This window comes from Heloderma suspectum, chromosome 3 (assembly GCF_057233095.1).
Source record: "Heloderma suspectum isolate Gila_16-S chromosome 3, 16-S_ref, whole genome shotgun sequence".
Classification (NCBI taxonomy): Eukaryota; Metazoa; Chordata; class Lepidosauria; order Squamata; family Helodermatidae; genus Heloderma; species Heloderma suspectum.
The window spans coordinates 9,997,525-10,022,174 of record NC_139460.1 but is presented as its reverse complement, the minus strand read 5'-3'; the positions used below and the strand labels follow the sequence as shown (position 1 = coordinate 10,022,174).

The 24,650-nt window shown below is 45.3% G+C and overlaps 1 protein-coding gene across 3 annotated transcripts in view; it reads left to right on the top strand.

Annotated features, from left to right (window-relative positions):
* Nucleotides 1–24,650, top strand: part of NARS2 (asparaginyl-tRNA synthetase 2, mitochondrial) — a 67,859-nt gene that overhangs the window by 11,448 nt on the left and 31,761 nt on the right. For all 3 annotated transcript variants that reach the window (XM_084842490.1, XM_084842492.1, XM_084842491.1), the window contains 3 exons: nucleotides 830–910; nucleotides 14,997–15,097; nucleotides 23,520–23,652. In XM_084842490.1, the coding sequence (XP_084698616.1) occupies nucleotides 830–910; nucleotides 14,997–15,097; nucleotides 23,520–23,652 (315 nt within the window). The remainder of the gene's footprint in view (nucleotides 1–829; nucleotides 911–14,996; nucleotides 15,098–23,519; nucleotides 23,653–24,650) is intronic.

The following is a 24,650-nucleotide window of genomic DNA, read 5'->3' as shown; positions in this document are numbered from 1 at the left end:
TGCTCCATCACCTGTATTCGGAGCTATACAGCCTCTAAATGATACCTCCATTTAGCTATCGTAGCTCATAGCTGTTGATAGACCTATCCTTAATGTAGGCCTAGTCCTCACATTTCAGACTAAAGGGGTGGGGGGCTGACATGACTAAATGACCCAAGAAAAAGAAACCTTCCTGCACATAGATAATTTGCACATCAAGGAGAAAGGTTGTATCCCGGCTTTGTCTCTGACATGCTAGTTTTCTATGTGAAGGGATATTTTGTATTAGATCATGTGAATCCCCTACCCCCAGGCTGAAGTGGTACAGCCTGGAGGCAGGCAGGTTTCCTGCCTCTGTAGGGCCTTCCTGGAAGATCTGATCAGATCTGGGGGAGATTCCAGAAGATACGCGTGTTGCAAGCTGTGAAGATCCGTGAGCAGCAAAATTGAACTTGGGAGCTCACAGGCTTCCGAAGTGTGGGAAGAAAAAACCCATCCTAGAGGTAGAAAGGCTTTCCACTCTTCCACCCAACAAAGAGCTGGGTAAATAAGTCGGAAGGGAAAGAACACTTCTGTTGTGCCAATGTCAGTCTGTCACGTTACTGTGTGCAAATTTGTCTGTGTGAGGTTCACAACCTCTAGTCAGGTTGCAAAGTGCTAGACAGCCATGGGGGTAGGGAGATTAGCAGTTGGCTGCTTTTTCCGCAACTACGTTATTTATAAAATGCTTTACTGAGAGATGTAAAGATCTCACGCCTGTGTGTTTTCGAATGTGGGATTTTTTTTTCTTTACTGAATGCTCGTTCGTCCATCAGTAAGTCATATAACTTCTCCTCCTCTTTTCTTTCAGGACAATGGATACATGCACATTCATACACCAATAATTACCTCCAATGACTGCGAAGGGGCTGGGGAAGTCTTTCACGTAGAGGTAAGCTCTGTGATAATTAAGCAATAATTAAGTGTGTGGTATATACCCTGGTTCAAAGGTTCTCTCAAAATAGATTATCTGTGCGTAGATAACACCAGGCTACTGGTCTACTTAATATATTCAGATTCCTCACTCAATCGGATTCTCTCTTGCAGTAAGATTAAATTCTTCACTCTGGATATAGGTCATACAGAGTTTTCTATTTCCAGATATCACTCTCGCAGACGAGATCTGTCTTTTGTTTTTTCCCTATAAAAATATCAGCATAACAATACTAAATACAAAGGTGGTATGTACGTAGATTCAAACACATGATGCATTCAGCATCACCTTAAGTGAAGACTTCTAAGCAGAGTAATAACAATAGTTAGTTTCAAACTTACCAAGCTGGTTTGCAGGCAACACGTTGGGGGTAGCTGATCCAGAAGTATAGCTCCCCATATTGCGTGTTCAAAATCTCCTTTTTACACTTTTTGGAGCCTATTAAACATGTTTCAATTGTTTTTATTTCATAAATTTATGACCCATTAAGCTAGATTCCTAAGGATGCATCTCTATTTTATATCAACTTATGTCTAAATAATATCGTTTCTTATTGAGATAAACAACTGTAACAACATACATATAAAAACATTCCAGAATTCCATGACATGTTACAGGCGTGTTTGTGACGCAAGAATTATTTCTTGACTCGGGTCCTGTCCTGTGAGTATGTGTTCTCAAAACACGTCTCTTGTATTTGTGATTCGAGAAGATCCTTGTTACTTTATCTAATCACCTTTCTGTGTTTATTCTTTCTACGATTCTGTAAGGGTGATGTTACTGCAAATCTAATATGGACACTAACCCCATGCCACCCCAGGAGCAAAATCGGGCACCTCCTTTGCTAATAGTTTGGCACTTCTCTTTCCCATCTGGGAAGCGTCAAAGATAAGACAAGTTTAACTAGTCTCGTGCCAAGAGGCCAAGCTGCATTGCATTGGCCTTGGGAATTCTGTGTTTTCCTTCAAAATTCTCTTGGCGGAATCCTACTGTTGCATTTTCTAATTGAGCAGCAAGGGTAAGGTCATGCAAATATGAAAAATTTACCTGGTTTGCCACAAGTTGATCATAAGGTGATCATGAGTCAGTAGTGTGATATTCAGCAGCTGGTATTCAGTGACATTCTGGCTCTGAATCTGGAGGTTCTGTTTACAGGAAGGCCTGGTGTGCTATGGTCCATGGGGTCACAAAGAGTCGGACGCGACTGAACGACTGAACAACAACAAGTCTCAGAGTCCCACCAATATCAGATGTGCATTTGGCAGGAATGCAAGAGAACGCTTTCTTGTGGCAGCTCCCAGCCTCTAGAACTCCCTTCCTTGGGAAGACTGTCTAGTCCTCCTCTGATGGCCTTCCATCAGCAGGCCAAGACCAAAGACCATAGACCAGGGCTGTTAAACCTCAGGGCTGTGGGCCAAATCTAACCCAACTGGGGTTACAGTCCCCAGATGACCACATTCCCTTCCCCGCCACTGCCCATCTTTTTGTGGTTACAACGTTTTTACGCAGTTTTTCCCCCATTCCAGAAGGTTACAAAGTTTATCCTAAGGCATGATTAGTGGCAGTAGGAGCTTTAAGCTAAAACACATTGGTCTTTTTGGTATGTCTGGTCTTTTTGGCACCACCCCTTTTACCTTTGACCCCACCAACCACTGGAATGTGAGACCTGAGAGCTTCTTCGAACTTTAATTCAGCCCTTGTGAAAGGGGTTCAATGGCCCTGCCACAGATAAGAACATAAGAACAAAGTGATCTTGATAGGTTGGAGCGCTGGGCTGAAAACAGCAGAATGGAATTTTATAGGGATAAATGCCAAGTTCTGCACCTAGGAAAAGGAAAAAGAAACCAAATGCACAGTTACAAGTTGGGGGGAAAATGGCTCAACAATACTACAAGTAAGAAGGATCTTGGAATTCTTGTACATCACAAGCTGAATATGATCCAACAATGCTGTTTTGGGCGATATTAATAGAAGTATAGCTTCCAAATCATGGCAAGTACTAGTTTTCCTCTACTCAGCGCTGGTTAGGCCTCATCCAGAGTACTGTGTCCAGTTCTGGGCACCACACTTTAAGAAGGATGCAGACAAACTGGAGAGGGTTCAGAGGAGGGCAACAAAGATGATCAGGAGACTGGAAACAAAGCCCTATGAGGAGAGATGAAAAGAACTGGGCATGTTTAGCCTTGAGAAGAGAAGACTGAGGGGAGATATGATAGCGCTCTTCAAGTACTTGAAAGGTTGTCACAGAGAGGAAGGCCAGGATCTCTTCTCCATCATCCCAGAATGCAGGACACGGAATAATGGGCTCAAGTTGGGGTTGGACTCGATGGTCTTATAGGCCCCTTCCAACCCTACTATTCTATGATTCTAAGTTACAGGAAGCCAGATTCCAGCTGAACATCAGGAAAAAGTTCCTGACTGTTAGAGCAATACGACAATGAAATCAATTACCTGGGGTGGGCTCTCCCAAACTGGAGGCATTCAAGACGAGGCTGGACAGCCATCTGTCAGGGATGCTTTGACCTAGATTCCTGCATTGAGCCGGAGGTTGGACTTGATGGTTTTATAGGCCCCTTCCAGCCCTACTATTCTATGATTCTTTGATAAGAAGAGCCCTGCTGGATCAGACCAAGGGTCCAGCTAGTCCAGCATTCAATTCACACAGTGGCCAACCAGCTGTCAACCAGGAACCCACAAGCAGGGCATGAGCGCAATAGCACCCTCCCACCCATGTTCCCCAGCAACTGGTGTACAGAGGCTCACTGCCTCTGACACTGGAGATAGCACATAGCCATCAAGACTAGTAGTCATTTATAGCCTTTTCCTCCAGGAATTTGTCCAACCCCCTTTCAAAGCCACCCAAATTTGCAGCCATCACTACATCCTGTGGTAGCGAATTCCATAGTTTAACTATGCGACCTGTGAAGAAGCATATTTTGGCTTGTTGCTTTGGTCACTTTTTTTCTTTCTGCTGTTGGTGGTTTTACTTTAGTTGGCTGCTGATTTTCTATCTACCTCATTGGTTTTTATTATGTTGTAATTTGGTTTGTATTGATTTCTGACGTTATTAGTCACCTTGGGTGCTGAGTATGGAAAGGCAAGCTGAACATTTGGAGGAATGAACAAACAAAGAACAGCTGCTGATGGACCCATCTCCCACGAATTTGTCGAATCCCCTTTTTATGCCCATCTAAACTAGTGGCCATCGCATCTTCTTGTGGTTGTGGACTTCATAAATGAAATCTGCATTTTGTGTGTGCAGAAATTCTTTTATCTATCCTGAATCTACTGTCAATCAATTTCATACACAGATCCGTTTATACTTACTGACTAGACTACTGCAATGCATTCATTATACGCGAGGCTGCCTTTGAAGACAGCCCAGAAACATCTGTTAGTACAAAACATGGTGACAAGAGGACTAACAGGAAACAGCCATTACGATCATATTATGCCAGTATTGTACCTTCTTAGAATCATAGAATAGTAGGGCTGGAAGGGGCCAACAAGGCCATCAAGTCCAACCCCCTGCTCAATGCAGGAATCCAAGTCAGAGCATCCCTGACAGATGGCTGTCCAGCCTCGTCTTGAATGCCTTCAGTGTGGGAGAGCCCACCACCTCCCTAGGGAACTGGTTCCATTGTCGTATTGCTCTAACAGTCAGGAAGTTTTTCCTGATGTTCAGCCGGAATCTGGCTTCCTGTCACTTGAGCCCATGATTCCGTGTCCTGCACTCTGGGTTGATCGAGAAGAGATGCTGGCCTTCCTCTCTGTGACAACCTTTCAAGTACTTGAAGAGCACTATCATATCTCCCCTCAGTCTTCTCTTCTCCAGGCTAAACATGCCCAGTTCTTTCAGTTCTTTCAAAGCTTCATAAGGCTTTGTTTCCAGTCCCCTGATCATCTTTGATGCCCTTCTCTGAACCCTCTCCAGTTTGTCTGCATCCTTCTTAAAGTGTGGTGCCCAGAACTGGACACAGTACTCCAGATGAGGCCTAACCAGTGCTGAGTAGAGGGGAACTAGTACTTCCCGGGATTTGGAAACTATGCTTCTATGAATGCAGCCCCAAATAGCATTTGCCGTTTTTGCAGCCACATCACCTTGTTGGCTCATCTTCAGCTTGTGATCGACAACAATTCCAAGATCCTTCTCGCTTGTAGTGTTGTTAAGCCACGTATCCCCCATCTTGTAACTGTGCATTTGGTTTCTTTGTCCTAGGTGCAGAACTTGGCATTTGTCCCTATTAAATGCCATTCTGTTTTCTGCCCAGCACTCCAATCTATCAAGATCACTTTGAATTTTGTTTCTGTCTTCCAAAGTATTAGCTATCCTGCCCAATTTTGTGTCATCTGCAAATCTGATCAGCATTCCCTACACCTCCTCCTCCAAGTCATTAATAAAAATGTGGAAGAGCACTGGGCCCAGGACTGAGCCCTGTGGTACCCCACTCGTTACCTCTCCCCAGCTTGAGAAGGCCCCATTGATAAGCACTCTTTGAGTCCGATTCTATAGCCAGCTGTGGATCCACCGGATCGTTGTTCATCTAGCCCACTTTGACCTAGTTTGCTCATCAGGAGATCATGGGGCACTTTGTCGAAAGCTTTGCTGAAGTCAAGGTATATGATGTCTACAGCATTCCCACGGTCCACAAGGGAGGTTACTTGATCAAAAAATGAGATCAGATTCGTCTGGCAGGACTTGTTTTTGACAAATCCATGTTGGCTTGGAGTAATCACTACATTGTTTTCAGGGTGCTTACAGATGGATTGCTTTATCATCTGCTCCAAAATTTTCCCAGGGATTGATGTCAGACTGACTGGTCTGTAGTTCCCAGGTTCCTCCTTTTTACCTTTTTTGAAGATAGGGACAACATTAGCCCTCCTCCAGTCATCTGGCACTTCCCCCGTCCTCCATGATTTCTCAAGGAGAATAGACAGCGGTTCTGAGAGTTCTTCTGCCAGTTTCTTTATTACTGTAGGATGCAGTTCATCTGGCCCTGGAGATTTGAACTCATTCAAAGTCATTAGGTGTTCCTTGACCATATGCCTATCGATCTGAAGCTGCAATCCTGCCCCTTCAGCCTGTACTTCGCCTTGCCAGGGGGGTCATAGACCCTCTTTTGGGAGAAGACTAAGCCAAAGTAGGAATTGAGCACCTCTGCCTTTTCTTTGTCATCTGTTATCGTTTTGCCATCCTTATTTAATAGCTGAACCACCATTTCTTTCCTCTGCCTTTTACTGTGCACGTAGCTGAAGAAAGCCTTTTTGTTGTTTTTAGCATCCCTCGCTAACCTCAGCTCGTTCTCAGCTTTAGCCTTCTTGACGCCATTCCTGCAATTTTGTGCTACCTGTCTATACTCTTCCTTTGTTACTTGGCCTTCTTTCCACTTCCTATATGTGTCGTTTTTTGTTTTCAGGTCATCCCTAAGCTTTTTGTGAAGCCACATTGGCTTCTTCTGTTGTCTTCCACCTTTTCTTCTTGTTGGAATTGTTTGTCATTGTGCCTTGAGAATTTCCTTTTTTAAAAGCTCCCACCCATGTTGGACTCCTTTTCTCGTTAGAATCGCTTGCCATGGGACCTTACCGATCATTGTTCTGAATTTATTAAAATCAGCTTTCCTAAAATCCAGGGTACGCGTTTGACTACACTCGGCCTTAGAACCAAGAACTCAAGTGCAACATGGTCGCTTTCCCCCAGAGTTCCTGTAACTGCTACTTTATCCACTAAGTCATCTCTGTTGGTTAGGATCAAGTCAAGGATAGCCGATCCTCTAGTTCCTTCCTCTACTTTCTGTAGGAGGAAGTTATCCGCCACACAAGTCAGGAATTTCCTGGAGGGGCCATATTTTGCAGAATTTGCCTCCCAACAAATATCGGGGAAATTGAAGTCCCCCAATTTACTACATCATGCTTCCTTAAAACATTGGCTATTTGCTTTTCAAAAGTTTCATCCTCATCTTCTCCTTGATTGGGTGGCCGGTAGTAGACTCTGACCATCAGGCTCCTTTTATTCTTTGCTCCATCTATTTCAACCCAGATGCTCTCGATGGGGCTACCAACCTCCTCCTCCTGTATTTCTGTGCATATGTATTTTTCACATACAGTGCAACCCCACCTCCCTTTCTGTTCCTCCTGTTCTTTTTGAACAAGTTATATCCTTCAATTGCTGTATTCCAGTCATGAGAGTCACCCCTCCAAGTCTCAGTTACACCTATCAAGTCATAATTTCCCTCCTGTATTAAGAGTTCAAGTTCGTTCTGTTTGTTTCCCATACTCTGGGCATTAGTTTATAGTCATCGAAGACCATGTGCTTCATAGTCTGGCTTTCTTCCTACATGTTTCTGAAGACTATTATTGGGCACTATTAGAGCTGTTCTCTCCATTGCAGTGCATGAGCCTATGTCCATTGTTACCCCCAACTTTACATCTCCCTTCCCTGTAGGATTCAGTTTAAAGCCCTCCTGATGAAGTTCTTCATGCTGTGGCCAAACACATTCTTCCCATCCTTTGTGAGGTGCAACCCGTCCCTTGCCAACAACCCATCTTCCAGGAAGTATAGGCCGTGGTCCCAGAATCCAAATCTCTCTCGTCGGCACCACCTTCGTAGCCAGTCATTCACCCAGAGTATTTTTCGTTCCCTTTCTATCCCTCTTCTAACTACTGGAAGGATGGATGAGAAAACTATCTGGGCCCCAAAGTTCTTGAGTTTCCTTCCCAAAGCTTCAAAGTCTGACATGATTTCTTTGTAGCTCCGCTTGGCGGTATCATTTGTTCCCACATGGATGAGAAGAAAGGGATACCTGTCAGTGGGCTTTATGAGTGCAGGCAACCTTTCAGTCATGTCTCTAATCTGTCCTCCCGGGAGACAACATACCTGGCGAGTCCACGGGTCTTCGCAACATATTTGGGTCTCGATTCCACACAGCAAGGAGTCTCCCACTACTACCACTGGCCTGGGTTTCATCGCCTCTGTTTGACTGACCTTCAGCCTCTTGCTCACTCTCATGCAGGTTCCCCTGTGATTCTTCCTCTGCAGGCTGTCCTCCAGTCTCATCCGCAAGTATCTGGAATCGGTTCCACAGCTCCACTGCTTCCGCTGGTGCAGAGTGGCGTCTAGTTCTTCTTCTCCTGTCACCCTTTTCCAAGGAGTGTCCTCTACTCCATTTTTCCTCATCTCAGCATTTTCCTCTTCTGCCTCAGCTTGCTGTTCCTCTTCTAGCTTCTGTTTTTCACTTTGCTGCTATAGTTCCACTATTCTGTCCAAGAACTCTTCGTGCTGTCTTATTCCCTGGAGGTTGACACTCGCCGCTCCAGTCCTCTTACTTTTTCTTCCAACACAGTGATCAATTGCACTTGTTGCATGTGTAGGCCATGTTGTTCTCAGGCAAGAAAACAAACATTGCACACACCTTGCAGGTCACCACCACTGGAGAGTCCTGTCCTTCCATTGCCTCTTTTCCCTTTTTGTGTCTAGCTTTGTGATTGTTGTAGACTAGCCTGTGCCTGCTCCTCTACTCAGTAGAGGTTAAAAGCATAGTCCCACTGGTGTGGAAGTGTGTGTGACAAGACAAATAAATGGGAGAAAAAAGTTAGTTAAAAAAGAAAAAAAATGTTAGGGGCCTCCCCCTTGACCTCCCCTGCTGAACTCCCCTGGCCAACTCCTGTTTGCTCCCCCTGTCCGCTCGCTCTCTGGGAGCTTGCTTGCTTCTGTAGTCCCTGGACCAGCTGGAGCAGCTTGCTCTGCTCTGCTCAGCTCTGCTCTGCTCTGCTCTGCTCACCTGGGAGGTGGGAAACAGACTGAAGCTTCCTGCCCACTCAGCTGCTGGGAGTACTCGGGCCACACACCCCCAATTCAGTTGGAGCTCTCAGAAGCACCTGGTGAGCCCACAGCCACTCAGAAGGATAAAGAGCAGCCCCCTGGGCTTCCTGCAGCCCACTTACCTCTTAGCCTCTGTCTCCTTTGTCTCTTCTACCACTGCAACTCCCCTGGCCAACTCCTGTTTGCTTCCCCTGTTCGGTCGCTCTGGTTGCTCGCTCTCTGGGAGCTTGCCTGCTTCTGTAGTCCCTGGACCAGCTGGAGCAGCTTGCTCTGCTCTGCTCTGCTCAGCTGGGAGGCAGTTAACAGACTGAAGCTTCCTGCCCACTCAGCTGCTGGGAGTACTCGGGCCACCCACCCACCCACAATTCAGTGTGGCCTTCTTCACTAGCTCCTCTTTCGTTTCCATACTTGGTCCAAAGTATTGGTCTTAACCAATACATTTCTTCACGGTTTAGGGCCACAGTATCTGAAAGACACCTCTTCCCATATGTTCCTACCCTTGCTCTGAGGTCACCATCGGAGGCTCTGCCTGAACTGCCTCTGCATACTGAGATGAGGTGGGTGGCTATTCAAGAAATTAGGGGACTGGCTATTCTTCAGTGGTTGCCTCCTGATTATGGAAAGCCTTCTCCAGAGAGGCCTGCCTGATGCCTATTTTGTACATCATTTTGTGCCAGGCAACAACCCTTTTTATTTTCTCAGGCCTTTTAACTTGCTGTGCACTCCACTGCCCAGGTTTATTTTCAAGTTCCGTTTTTAAAGCTGTTTTTGTCTCCGTGGATATATATTTTAATCTTTTTATTTATATTTTGGTCTGCAACTGTTATATTGTGTTTGTGGTTGCTCTTAGATTTTATAGTACTTAATTGTTTTTTATTTTGTCTTTATGTATGTCACGATGAGAGCTTCGCCTATAAGGTGACTCACAAGATCCAAGGAATAAACAAATGGATCTAACCTCAACTCTGGCATTATGGGAGAGGAAGAAACACTTCTCCTTCTCCACACCATGCATAACTTCATAAACCTTTTTTACATCCTCCGCCGCTACCTCTGTCACCTTCCCCCCCCGCCCCCCAACTAAAATGCTGTAGCTTTTCCTTTCTGCTCCCAGGCTATTTATATTGGCTAGGATCCAAAGAACCATCTAACTACTTCCGTTTGCCCAAGGGGTCTCTGGAAGACTGCCTCGTTACAATTTTTAACAGCAGCATTCTCTTTCCGCTGCCCCCTAATCTAACATGGCATACCAGTTTTGAAACCTAGGAGAGCTTCAAGATTGTTTGAATAGCAGACAGCCATGGCAGATCACAATCAATACCTCCTCCTTCACAATCTCATTGGGCGTGCACACGTTTTTGGGCTTCCCTAAAGTAGCCCTTTTTCCCTTGGCCATTTCCCAGGGGGGAAATTGGGATCGCTTCTGCTGGACCTGTTCCCAGACATTTCATCCACTTTCTCCTTGTCCAGTGGGATTGCCGTGGTGTTCTGGCCAGGGTTCCTGCAGTAAATAAAAATGTTTAACAGCAAATGGAGTATCTGTTTGCCCTAAAGCCAACTCACTCCTTAAAGAGAGCATAAAGCAGAGAACAGCCAGGGCTGACATCAAAGGGAATCCTTGTTCTTTCCTTTATGCAATACAACAAAACAGGTATTCAGCCCATTTACCCTTAATAACCAAAATTACACTCCAAAGCCATTTTTAAGCCTTTAACTCTCTGGGTTGTTCATACAATATGCTAACCCACACTCGGTGGTTGAATGTGGGTTGTTCTGAACTGTGGGTTGTTTGTTGAACCGTGGGTTAGCATGTTGTCTGAATGCAGCCAGGGTGGCTTGTTAACAACCCAGCAACAAACCATGGGTTCCGAAGGTGACTTGTTCAAGAAAATAAGCCACACTGCATGGTTAACAAGCCATCCTGGCAGCGTTCATACAACATGATAACCCACGGTTCAGCAAACAACCCATGGTTCAGAACAACCCACATTCAACCACTGAGTGTGGATTAGCATGTTGTGTGAACAGCCCCTCTGTGTACTGATACTTTCACGCCAAGAAGCAGGGTGGGTGGTGCCACTGTCAGGTTTGAGGGGGCTCTGGAGAAGATGCCCGCTAGGGGTCCCCATGAGCACGCCACCCTGGCTAGCTTACCAGCCTGCTTTCTTTCCTCCCATCATCACCGTTGTAGTTGCTCATTCCCCTGACAGAAAGCTTTCAAGGCTCTCTCCCTCTGCTTCACCACTCTCCAGCCCCAAAGAGAGTGACAGGCTGAGAGTCAGGTGCGCTGTGCAGGCTCTGCGCTGGAATCAGGATTGGCTGGGAGTATTGTACAGCAGCACCCTACAAAGCGACAGGCACAACTGTGTCTGCCCTGAGCAGCCCTGGGGGACGAAATCACAAAAAAATTGTCAGCAGCCCATTGATTAAACAGGACAGGCACACTGTCGAGCAAAGTTCTGCTTCCGTCTGCCATTTTCATTCCTCGCGTATCAGTCGACATTTTAAAAAACTACATTGGAACAAAAGCTTGCTCAGGCTTTTACATAAAGGCTCTTAATGTACACGTTTCATAGATCCACACTTGGACAATACCTTTATTATGACCAACCCAAATTCCACAAAAATGTGCAAGCTTTTGAATTCTCCAGGACTCTTAATCAGGCTTGGTGATACAAAAAGAAGGAGTTCAGGGAAAGGGGGAAATAGAAAAATCCGAAAGTTTGCTATATGTTGTGGTCATGCAGTCTACGATTTAGAGATAGACCCACCAAGCCTGAGGAAGTGTTCTGGAGAACTTGAAAACTTGCACATTTTTGTGGAATTTTAGTTATTGTTAAATAATTGGGAGTCAAAAAACGTTGGTGATCTTCTGCAAATCACACCAGTAGATCCAGTTACCTTCTGCTCACCCCTGCTCTGGAGAATGCTGAAATGTTTGTGACTGACTTTGTCTTGTATGGATTATTTTCCACATCCCTGCCTTATCTGCTTTAAACCACTCATCTTGTGACAAAAAAGGGGGAACATGGGGAAGGTTCCCTTTGACTTTCTCTCTCTCTCTAGGTGTCTCAAAAGACCAAAGGATATAGTTGAATGGAAGGTTTTGTTCTTTTCTACAAATGGGTAATGAGAGGGAGGGGACAAATCTCCTTTTCTTCAATTCGGGGCTGTTTCCCCCAGAATATTGTGTTGTCCCTTTTGAGGCAAGGCGTTAAAAGGAGCCAAAGAATTCTTTCATATTCCATCTTTTCTTTTGTTTTCTTAATGTTCTTTGAAGAAAGCACTGAGATGCTTAAAATCTCCACCAGCGGCTATTTCAAAAAAGAAAGAAAAAAAACACAACCTTCTACAATGGGAGCTGTGGCAGACGTTGCTCGCGGGTATTTTTTTTATTTTTTATGACAGCTGCTGCATTTTCTCGCTTGCCAGATGTTTTCATCCTCCCGCCAAACCTTTATTCCTTGCCAAGCTGACTTTCAGCAGGGACCATAAATAGGTTCCATGTACAGTGTCTGTGAACCGCATCTGTGGATTTTCAAAGAGCTTTTTCTTTGTCGTCAGGGGCTTCCAAAGGATCCCTCCTCCCCCAAACTGTATCTTTAAACTCTGAAATGCTGCTTGGGAGCTTAGTGTGAAAGCTGTTCAAAAGGAAATTCAGGGAGGTGGACAGAGAACAATGCATGCCACAGTAGTAGTTTTCCTTCTAGCTGTTCCTGTGTTGTGTAACTTCCCAGTCTTATAGTTAAGGATAATAAATTCCCCTTGGTTCATAGTCCCTTCTACAGCCTATGCAGAATTCACACCTGTATATTAGGAAGCGTGGTCAACACATGTGTAAAGGACCATTGTCTGATATACATGTTATTGTTAAATAATATTTTGAACCTGCCCTTCCTCCAAGGATTTTGGCAAGATACATGGTTCTCCCCAGTCATTTTATCCTGACAACAACCCTGAGAATTTTCTTAGGCTGGGAGACGGTGACCGGCCCAAAGTCACCCACTGAGCTGCATGGCTGAGTGGGGATTTGAACCCAGATCCCCCACCCCAATCCAGATTTCCCCGACCTGGTGTTTTCTAGATGTGTTGGACTGCAGTTCCCATCATTCCCAGACAGCATGGCCAATGGCAAGTTCTGCATAGGTCCTGAAAGGGACGGTAAACCAGGGGAATTTATCATCTGTAACTATAAGACCAGGGAATTACACTACACAGGTTGGGAAAGGACGGCTGCATCTAATCATGACGTCATACTGCTTTCATGTGCTTATTTCATGTTGTGTGCAAACAGTGGGAGACTGCAGGCCGGCGGGCACCGCCCGCCCGCCCGCCTGCCTGATATGTATGCAGAGCAAACTGAACACATGTGTTTCTGTCCTTGGCTCGGTTCAGACATTACACCAAACTACAATTTGTGCTAACCACAGATAAAACCCCAACCATGGTTTGACCTCTCAAGTATGTGCATATAGCGCGATTCAGTGCTGTTTGGCTGGTTTTAGCTTCCGTTTGCTCAGCTCACCCATTTCAGTGGTGCAGAGGCCTCTAGATGCAGCGTGGTTATGGATTGAGAATTCCAGCTTCAGGCCAAACCCTCATTTGCGCAAATCATGGTTTCCAGACTTCGCAGCCAACTGCTCTGTGGCACACCTTCCCCCCAACTTAAAGGGCATTACAGGGTTTTGCTGCGTTTTTGTTTAGTTTTCTTGCAGTCATTGTTACACGTGCACTGCTCTATGGATCGTGGCCGTAAATGGGCATCAGTTACTACTTCAAGGGTGAGAGCGGCAAACTTTGTAGGATTCGGTCATGGGAATGTGGCAGCCCATTACTGGCTTGGTGAAAAAATGTAACGTCAGGAAGGTTTTTGCCTCGCAGCCTCATGAGTCACCTGGGTCTACCAAACCTGAGGTGGCGGCTTTGGATCATCCCAGAGTGCAGGACACAGAATAATGGGCTCCAGTGACAGGAAGCCAGATTCCGGCTGAACATCAAGGAAAAACGTCCTGACCGTTAGAGCAATATGACAATGAAACCCATTACCTGGGGAGGTGGTGGGCTCTCTCACACTGGAGGCATTCAAGACGAGTCTGGACAGCCATCTGTCAGGGATGCAGGGGGCTGGACTCGATGGCCTTGTAGGCCCCTTCCAACCCTACTATTCTATGATTCTGTGATTAACATTTTGCTTAGTTTAGCAGTAACGGTTAATTATTCATTGTAGAAGTAGCAAGTGCTTTATGAAATGCTGTTCAAAGCACTTCACAAGACATTATTTCAATTACCCTTACAACAACCTTGTGAGGTAGGTCAGCATTGTCCCCTTATTGCGGTTGTGGGTGGCAGGTGGACAGTGTCTTGTCTAAGGCCACATATTGAATGATGGCGGCGATGAGATTTGAACTGGTGACTTCCTGGCTTACCATCTGCTCGCTCAGCTAGCTTGCTTACTCAGAGCTTCCGCATTTGATGCATAATTTGAGTTGCTTTGACACAGTGTGCGTGCATGCGTGTACACATGCATGTGCCCATTCACTGAGTAGTCCTGGTGTTGTTTGCGCGTCTGTGCTTTGGATACCGGTCTGCTGCCCGATAGTGGAATTATCTTGACTGGGCGGTAGAATAGTAGGAACGTGAATTGGTGATCGAAGCCTGCAGAGTCTGTGAGTTCTGGCTGAAATCATAATTTAGCCACACTGCCCTGAAAGTACAGCAATCTTGCAAGGCATCTCTCCATCTCTGTCTCCTTTTTCTCTTTTGCTGGTCTTGAAGGGGCAATTAAGACCCAGTGGCTTTATGAAGGACCTGCTCCTGATGGAGATAAAACTGCTAGAACTAATTTGTTACTATGGATCAAGCCAGCTGCCTGCATTTTTGGCCTCTCCTTGGGGGCGTGGCTATGGGGACAGTCATGGTGAGCGCCCGCACTTCAGAAATCTCACCGCTACACCGTTGCATATGGAGTTTGTGCATCTTTCCACGGGACACATGTACTTGAGACAGCTTCAGAGATTGCAAAGAAGGGCAAAATGTGTATGTTAAATATGACTATGAATGTATAACTATACTTAATATTTAGCATGCTAGGTCCCTTTGCAAGTTATGCTTTAGGATGCCTAAGAAGATTCAGAGGTTTGCTGTTTGTGGCAAGGGATTGAATAACCCCAGAATCTAAGTCATGTAATCAGTAACGGCTTGCTGTTGTTACTGTTATAATTCCAGCATGCAAGTGAAGAGACAGAACCTGGAGAAAACCCCCATTTCTTCAACGTTCCTGCATTTCTGACCGTCTCTGGACAACTGCACTTGGAAGTAATGGCTGGGTATGGATTTTATTGTTTATTTCACAGTTGGGAGTTAGGGACTGATTCTTGTGCATTGGGCCCCATAGTGGTTGTGGGGCTGAAGCGCTGAAAATGCAGCCTGCAGATGAGTCTGGAAGCCCCATTGCAGGTGGAATCGTATTGGAGAGATGAGTGGGATCCAAATAGCCTGGTTAATGGTGTGGACTAGGCAGATGAGGAGACCAGGAGGAAAGATGTGAGTCAGGTGAGCAATTCAAGTGTAAAGGAACTCGGCGCAGGCTGGAAAAGCCAGTGTGAGCATATAGCAAGAGCTAGGTCCAGGTTGGCTGGGGGATGATGAGAGTTGTAGTCCAACACATCTGGAGAGCACCAGATTGCGGAAGGCTGGTCTAGAGCGTGGCAGATTAGCCCCAAGCCATTACGACTAGATGCTGATGGCTGTTTGCATCTCTGTTTGCTTCCCTTTCCCTTCTTTGCATTCCCCAATCTGAAGCACTCCAGGTGTTTTGGTATACAACTCCCAGCGTTCCTGACCGCCGGGTTGGCTGGGGCTGTTTGGAGTTGAAGTTCAGAAAATCTGGAGGGCACCTGGTATTTATTTATTTATTTATTTATTTATTTATTTATTTATTTATTTATTGCATGTATACCCCGCCTTTTTTCCTCTTGCAAGGAACCCAAGGCGGCTTACATGATCCTCCTCCTCTCCATTTTATCCTCACAACAGCAACCCTGTGAGGTGGGTTGGGCTGAGAGTCTGTGACTGGCCCAAAGTCACCCAGTGAGCTTCCGTGGCCGAGTGGGGACTAGAACCTGGATCTCCCAGCTCCTAGCCCAACACTCTTGCTGCTACACCACACTGGCTCTCAGTTTTGGAGGGCTGTGCTAGAAGCTCTGCCCACTGGTGGGATCAGGACCACTGTGAGGGGTGTGGAGGCCCTGGATGAAGTGCCCTTTGGGGTCTCCCACACCACCCTGGTCACTCTTCCCCCTGCCACCACCAGACTTTCTCCCCTCCCCAGATTTGCACAGCTAAATCCATGCCTAGTGACACCACTGGATGGGAGAGATTACCCAATCCTCTGATCTGTGCCAGCAGGGCCAGATAGGTTTTCTGCCTTTCATAGTAGTGGGCAGACCTTGTGGACTCCCAGCAAAATAACTTCCGTAAGGCACTTCTTTCCAGGAGGTGCCATGGCTACCATGAAACTTTCTAACCGACACACGGGGACTGATTTGCATTGTCCTATACAAGATACAAGCGGCTTTGGGTTACTTCTACCTTTCCAGCAAACGAGAACAGATTTCAACTGTGTAAAATCTTGGTCAAACCCTGAGTGGTGTTGAAGTGCTAGCAAGAATTCTCTTCCTCTGGAGAACTAAGTGCTGAATTATTTTTCCTTTCTAGCCTGATAAAGAGTTCTGTATAACCTGCAGGCTTAAATACACCCTGTACCAATTGATATTGCCCCTATATAATGCATCGTCTTACCTTTTCCTATATTTCCCATTGGCCATCATAATATTATAACATACCATGTCAGTGTTCTAACAAATCAAACAGGAACGATGTGTGTAAATGGTACCTCACTCTATTAATTCGGACCTTTATGTAGTATCAGGTATGAATAAATTGGAAAAATGCCGGCTGTTTTCTTCAAAACCATCCCATCATTTTTACTGTCAAACATGATGTATTGTTCTGAAGAACTCAAAAGCTAGCACAATCTTTTGTTGCATAAAAGTATTGCCCAACTGTGGATTTTGGATATTTTTCAAAACAGTTATTCTTATGATGTCATTGAGTTGTGTTTTGCTTTTTGTTTCCCCCCGCTCTATCGGCCTATAAGATAAACAACAAGCAAACAGGACGTAATGTTACTGCTTTATTCTCTGTTCTCCAATAAAATGTTCTTTTTTATTTAAAAAAATCGGGCGTTTTAAGTAGATCAAATACAAACTAAATTTAGACAGGCTATATTTATCCTTGAAGAGAAATTCTTCTTGTGAGCCAAAATGGCATTCCAAACTTACAGCCTTCAAAAGGCCTGGACAACCAGATCTTAAATGGATCACAGGGAAGCAAGATGTGTTGCTTCCGACAATACTTCCTTTAAAAAAAAATAAAATTTGACTCGGGCTGTAAGGTACATGTCTTTCAGTGGACTTTGACAGCCATTTTGCATAACTGTGTTATGTAATTAGGTTGTTAAAGGCCTTTGACAAACAATAAATTAATGTGAGGAAGGCGGTTATTGCATGATAGCTTAATTCTTTTTTAATTTTTGTTAAAAATTATAAATATACAAATGTACAAAATATCACACACGTTACAAAAAAGTCACAAATACAAAATAAAACATAGTTTGTGGAAGGGGCTTCCTGTGAAGACAGCTATCACACAATAGCTTAATTCCTGGATTTTTATGTCACTTCATCTCCCTAGACTCACAGGGCTGGGCAACTGGTAGGCCAAAATATATGGAGAGTTACAGCTCCCATAATCTCTCACCATTGACTGTGTTGGCTAGGGTTGATGGAAATTGTAGGCCAAAACATGTGGAGGGCCGCAATTCCCATACTCCCTCAGCATTGGCTATGCTGGCTAGGGCTGATGGGAGTTGTAGGCCAAAACATCTGGAAGGCCACAAGTTGTCCACCCCTGCCCTACGGAGTAAAGGGTGTCTGTGTGCTTAGGACTGGCCCTGTTGGGATTTAGGAGGTTCTTGAGTCTGAGGTGAGGGAAGTGAGTTGAATGTGTCTCCAAAGGAGCAAGCATTTTGCTACAAGACGTAAATTAGCTTGCCTCCTGTCCATTAACTGCCTAAGCGAAAGGCCTGAGTGAACAAACATTTCTAAGAAACCCTTCAGTGTGTTGGAGGGAAGCCATTTCTCCCTGTTCTCCCTTTCAGCCTGATCTTCGCAGTGGGAGACAACAGATCTCTCTGGCACAGGTTAATCAGTTAAGGGCACAATCCTATGCATGTTTAGGCAGAAAAAGTCCCGCAACCCCCAGCTTTCCCCAGCCAGCATGGCTGGCTGGGGAATGCTGGGAGTTGCAGGACTTTTTTTCTGTCTAAACATGCATAGAATTGCGCCCTTACTGACTTTTCCCAGGTCAAACACCATAGAGAACAAATGCAACACTGTGGAGCCAGTTCACACATTCAGTTCTGATGAGAAAGCGAACAGTGAATGTATATGGGTGAGCCGCCCTGGTATTGCCTATATATTGCTGGTCCTTTTGTTCCCAGTCTACGTGCTACTCAGGCTATACCTCTACTCGAGTGGGGATGGGGTATCATGTGGTGTAGCAGTTAAGAGTGTTGAGCTAGAATTGGAAAACCCCGGTTCAAATCCCTCGCCCAGCCATGCAGTTTACTGGCTCACTTTGGGCCAATGACACACACTTATTGCCCAGCCTACCTCACAGGGTTATTGTAAGAATAAAAGAGTGAGGGAAGGACACGCAACACTGCCTGGATATACATGTAATATTTTTGATTCCTCAGACAAACACACATGAAAAAATACTAGCATGTAGTAAAGTAGCACGTCAAAGAGAAACATTTACCTCTCTTGCATTCTCTCTTTGGAGACACATCCCCCCCCCGGGGGGGCGGTGTTGAAGGCAAAAGGGGTGTGATCAAATGCAAAAGCGGTGGGGCCAAAATTCAAACATATTTTATCATAAAGCTTTTACTGCCATTAACTAAGCCTTAGGAGAGGCATTTTAACCTTTAAGAAAAGGGGCAATGTCTGGGGAAGTGGGCATGGCCCTCTGAGGAACTCTAGATGTGGCCCATGGGCTGGAGTTTCTCCATCCTTGCGTTAGCAGATGTGGGAAGAGTTTGTTTGCATTGTCGAGGCATTTCCTCAAGGGAAGGAATGTACTGGTCTAGATGACTCACTGATTATATGTGCCTGAAAGACATGTAAACATTTTAAAAGGAGCTTAGCACAGGGGCCAAAAACATAATGTTTGTCACCAATTTGCACACTGATTTTTAAAAATATATTTTTATTGTGAATTTTCAACAGGCGTGCTATCTTCAAGCCACCCAAGAGGGGGTGCTATGTGCAAAGACCTTGCAACTTACTTTAAGCAAAACAGAGATTAAAAAAAGATGGAAGAACCCCAAAGCACCGCAAAGGATTACGCTCACTTATGCGCCAAGTGCAAAGAGGGTTTGAAACTGGTATAGCTGTTGTAATTTCAGTGGTGCAGTTAAGAAATTTTAGACACTGGACATAGTGTCTTTATAGGGGCTGCACGCTTTGGATGTTGGTGTGTTTTACTTCACTTCAAAATGTGGTAAGATAGTCCTGTTACATGTGGGGGCAGGAGCTGCTCACTCTGCTGGATGCCTGCCCCATAGACTTATCTTGAGGGCTCCCCTCATCCTTTGTCCCAATTGTCAGTCAGCATTACAGCCTTGCAAGGTGCCTGTGGGAGCTTTTTTAAAAATTCTAATTGCGGGGAGGGGCAGGGGACACATTTTCATCAGGATACGGCTGGAGAGGGAAGGGTTAAACCCTCCCTCCACTCTGCAGTCCTGATGATACACCCAGTTTAGGGGAGGGGTTGTGGCTTAGTGGTAGAGCCCTGCTTTGCACGGAGAAGGTCCCAGGTTCGATCCCCAGTATCTCCAGGTAGAGTTGCAAAGAATCCTGCCTGCAACCCTGGAAAGCTGTTGCTGACAGTCAGTGTTGGCAATACTGGGCTAGATGAGCCAATGGTCTAACTCAGTTTAAGGCAGCAGCTTATGTTCCATAAGATTATTATTATTCTAAATCCCAGACATGGCTGCTAACCACTCAAGTAAGATAATAGCTAGTTTGGTCCTGAACATCCCACTTTAGCAATTTATAGTTACTTCAGAGAGGCACCTTTTCTACGGCTGGATAGAGTAAACTTTACCACCTATTCCTGTGTTTGGAAGCCCACACGGGGCGGGGGGGGGGGGGTCCCTGTAAATGTAAAAAAAAGCTAGCACATAAAGATCTTCTATATTACACGCTGTGCTGGTTTTCTACTTGCAGAGAGGGTTTTTTTCTTCTTTTGCAGCAGAGCATATAAAAATATGACACACGCACCCTTCCCCATCTGCAGCCTGAAATGGTACAGGTTGTTCCACCGGCTCCGGTCACTAATGTGGTCTTCTCCTGCCTGTGTAGGTCCAAATCCACCAGAGAACATGCCACAGAATCCTTTGCAGTGCATTGGGGTTCTTTGGTAGACAGATCGATGCAGAATGTAGATAGTCTGACTGGCTTAATAAGATTGCTGCTGCTTTTTAATTAAGATCAGCAGGGCTATTCTGCTTTGTTCTCTTGTGGAAAATTCCAGTTTGCTCGGGACATGGGAAAGATGCCTTAAAGTAAGCGTGTGTGTGCGTGTGTGTTTTTGCTTAAGCAAGATTGGAGAGGTCAGCACTGGGATCTTGATGTTTTTTTGGCTCTAGAAAACCTCTGTGTGTAAGATGCTGCTGCCTAAATACACACAAACACAATTCTTCCCTAAATTTCCTTATCTGTAAAATACAAAGACACTAATAGTTTCAAGCATAATTACTTTTTGCAAAGCATTTGCAGCTTCTGGGTTGGGAGCTAAGCCTTTAATAACAATACAATGCGGATTATTGGAGAGTTACCTAAATCTGTACCACCCTAGCCTGGTGAGCGGGTTTGTTGGGCACAAGATTTACTGGGTTTTGGCACCCTGTTCTTTATTGTTTCTCCTCCGAGGGGGTTGGCACCTGGAAAAAACCTGAGTCTAAACTGAGGCATGATTTATCACTCTTGTTTTGCTTGGGTGCCACCCAAGAGAAAGGGCACTGTCAGGGCAGCTAGGGAAACTGAAACTGGCTCCATGTCCTCTGTCCCAGCCACCACCACCCATCACCACTTCCCAGTATGCCATTAGCATCAACTGGGTGGAGGTGGGGGTAAACGAACCAAATTGAATGAATTCAGCATGCGTTGTTAGCTTGGGGTGTGTGTGTTCCTTTTAAAATTTGTGGATTGATTGCATGAATTTTAATCAAATAATTGCTCATATTTTCAGTCCCCCTTCTTCCAGTTCTCTCTCTTCTTCCACATCCCAAATTTCTTAGTCACGCAGATTGATTGCTAAAATAGCTGAGCAGCAGATAACTTGTACCCATATGACAGCTCTTTCCTAACTGTCTTGGTGACTGCTTTAGAAATTACACCAGACAGTTATGAAGATGGAGAGAAGCAGATTGGGGCAGGGTTCTTTTTAATCTTAGACCCCTAATTTAATCGATGAATAGCAATGAGGTTGCGGGCCTAATTGCAGTCAACGTGGAATTCTCATAAGAAAGGGATTTTTTAGCTGGGCAGATGATTGTTTCAGACTAGGCTACCTGAAAGACTGCCTTCTCCCTTGCAACCCTGCCCAGTCCTTAATATCTTCTTGGGAGGCGCTTCTTTTGAGACCAGCACTATCAGAGGCGCATTTGGTGGTGATGCAAGAGAGGGCCTTTTCAGTGTATGCTCCCAGGCTGTGAAACTCACTCCCAAGGGAGGCTAGGTTCACTCCCTCTCTGCTATCCTTCTGACAGCGGCCAAAGACCGCTTTATTCAAGAAGTCCTTTGGCCTGTAAGTGGGTCTGTGGGCTGGTTGCTGTTTTTTTTATCCTGTAATTGTTATGTTTTTATTGTATTTGAATGTGTTTCATTGTTTTAATCTATTTTACATTGTGTTGTAAGCTGCCTTGAGTGCTGTTTTTTAGTAAAAAGGCGGGGTATAAATCAAATAAATAATAAAGCTCAGTCATAACAATCCCCGTATCTTCAGAGAAGGAAATGCGCTCCAAAATACAGAAGACAAACACCTTGGCCTGGGTAGATTATATATTTTTCAGACTTTAAAAAAAAAAAAATAGTTTTTATCCCACCCTTCCCCCAAAGAGCTCCATGTGACAGAATAATTCCCTCCATCTTTATCCTCACAACAGGTAGAACAATTCCAAAATCCACAGCTGGAGAATAAACGTATTACAGGAGTAGACAGCCAGACAGGGTGCATCAGTCCCCTGATGCCCCTGCCAAACTCTGTACAAGCCTTCCCTGTATGGGTGGGAAGTATGTGACCCCCTCTCCCTAGCTGGGGGACAAGATGCTTTGGAAAGCACGGACCCTACCAGATTCCTGTTTTCCAAAGCCTTCCCTGTGTGTGTGTGTGTGTGTTGAGGGAGTAGATGGAGTGCTGTGGGAGTGGATGTGGTGCTGTGAATGACTGTTGGATGCAATCTGGGGTGTCATGAGTGTGTGTGTGAGGGGGGTGGCAGCGGCGGCAATGAACCAACCCACTTTTTTGAAGCCGAAGACGGGGAGAGAGAGAGTGGGTTGGTGTTGATCTTGAGTGTGACTCTCCACCCACTGCCAGAATGTGGCCCCCAATATATTCCCTCCGAGGGAACGCGACCCTCAAAGGGGAAAAGGTTGCCTACTCCTACCTGTATTCGGACCAATGAAAGTGCCGCAAAATAGCGAGCAAGGCTTTGAATTCTCCATTTTTCAGGCAAAGCAAAGTGGGTGTTGGGAAGAATAATTCCGGTTTGAAGTTGAAACGGCAAAATCTGCCATTTGGTCGCTGTCTTAAAATGGAGTGTGGGAAGAGGCAGCAGACCTGATTGGATTAAGCTCTGTTGGGTGTGTTACAGGTTTCAGGTTGCACTTAGGAGCTCTGGGATAAAGGAGCAGACAGTGGTGTATCCTTCATTTCTGAAAATTTAGAAAACCTGCCAGTTACTGGCATCTGTCTTTTCCTGTGAGGTGGATTGCACTCACAGGCAATGGGCCAGTCTCTAGGCTTAGTGGCTGAGCACGAGGTTAAATCTAGGCCTCTCTTGTCAACGTCCAACAGCTTCACCACCTTCGCTGTTGGGGTTCCTGGGAGGAACAGGCAAACCATCTGGAGTAGTGACAGCGGGCAGGGCTGATCTTGTTAGAGACCCCGCACAGTGTCTGGAGTTTCCACCCTATGTTAAATTGACCCCTAGGAGAGTTCAAGACTTGTTTTGAAAGCAGCCAAATGGCTGGTTGGAGGTGGGATTGTGGGATTTGACGGGGAGGGACCATAGCTCAGTGGTAGAGCATCTGCTTTGCATGCCAAAGGTTCCAGGTTCAATCTCCACCATTTCCAATTAAATAGATGGGGTAGCAGATGATGGGAAAAAAGAAACACTGCTGTGCAAGATGGAGAAGTTGTCTGATCTGCTTCCTGTGACTTGGCTGTGAGATCCTGAAAAGAGAAGTTGTTGTTGTTGTTCTAAAAAAAATGTATTCCAAGAACTCTGTGGAGGTCTATTGGTTAATGCTACAGGATCTGGTCAGTAGGCACCCACCACAGCCAAAATGCCTTGTGCATATGTTTTCTTCCTCCCCTCCCCGGCCCCCTCTCATATTGCAGGGCATTTACCAAGGTGTTCACTTTTGGCCCAACGTTCCGTGCTGACAATTCTCAAAGTCGCAAGCACTTGGCGGAGTTTTATATGGTGGAGGCTGAGCTGTCGTTCACAGAAAGGCTTCAGGATATCATGCAGGTGAGCCATGGGTGGGAAAATGTCAGGCAAGCAGGATCTAAGAATATCCTAACTGGAGACCGGTGTGAAGCACGCACACTTAAAATTAAAGAATTCTGAGCCTGGTAATTTGTTTTGAGTATCAGAACGGAACAGAACTCACAGTTCTTCAACATCAAGGATGGAGATCCTAAGGATCAGATCTGACCCTCTTGGGGTCCCAATCCAATTCCTTGCTCCTGCCTGCCAATCTGCTGTTTTTTCAGCATTTGTGCATTCTCCCCCCTCCCCCATTCTTCAGCCTCTCTTAAGGCTTAGATACTGGCAGTAAGAACTTTAAGTTCAGAATTGCTTTAAGCTGGTATTTTTTGGTATTTTGACCCCCCTCCCTTTTTTGGCCTTTGGCTTCACCCATCACTAACACGTGGCCGCTGAGAGTTTCTCCAAAATTGAATTGGGCCCTCAGGCTGGAGGAGGTTTTCCACCCCATTTTAAAAAATAAATCTACTCCTGGTTACCCCAAGCTTCTTTTATTTCAGCAGTATAATTTAGGGTTGGGGAGTCACTTTGTTTTCATTGGTATTAAACAACTGGGAGTCAGAAATTCTTGCAGATCTTCTATAAATCACCCAAAGATCTACCAGTACATCTAAATCTACTTTACACCCACCCTTGTGGTAATCAGCAAATTTGGAGGAGAATGATAAATAGGACTGGTTTTCAGGTTTTTATGTATTTCAGTCATTTGGCATGTTATGTGTGTGCTTTGTAACCTGTTGCCTCTCCCAGCCTGACAGGAATAACTAGAAATTCGAATGAAGGATCAGATCTTTTGCTTCCATTATACATTTGTTGTTGTTGTTGTTCAGTCGTTCAGTCGTGTCCGACTCTTCGTGACCCCATGGACCATAGCACGCCAGGCCTTCCTGTCCTGCGCTCTCTCCCGGAGCGTGCTCAAGTTCATATTCATTGCATCCGTGATGCTATCTAGCCATCTCATCCTCTGCCGTCCCCTTCTC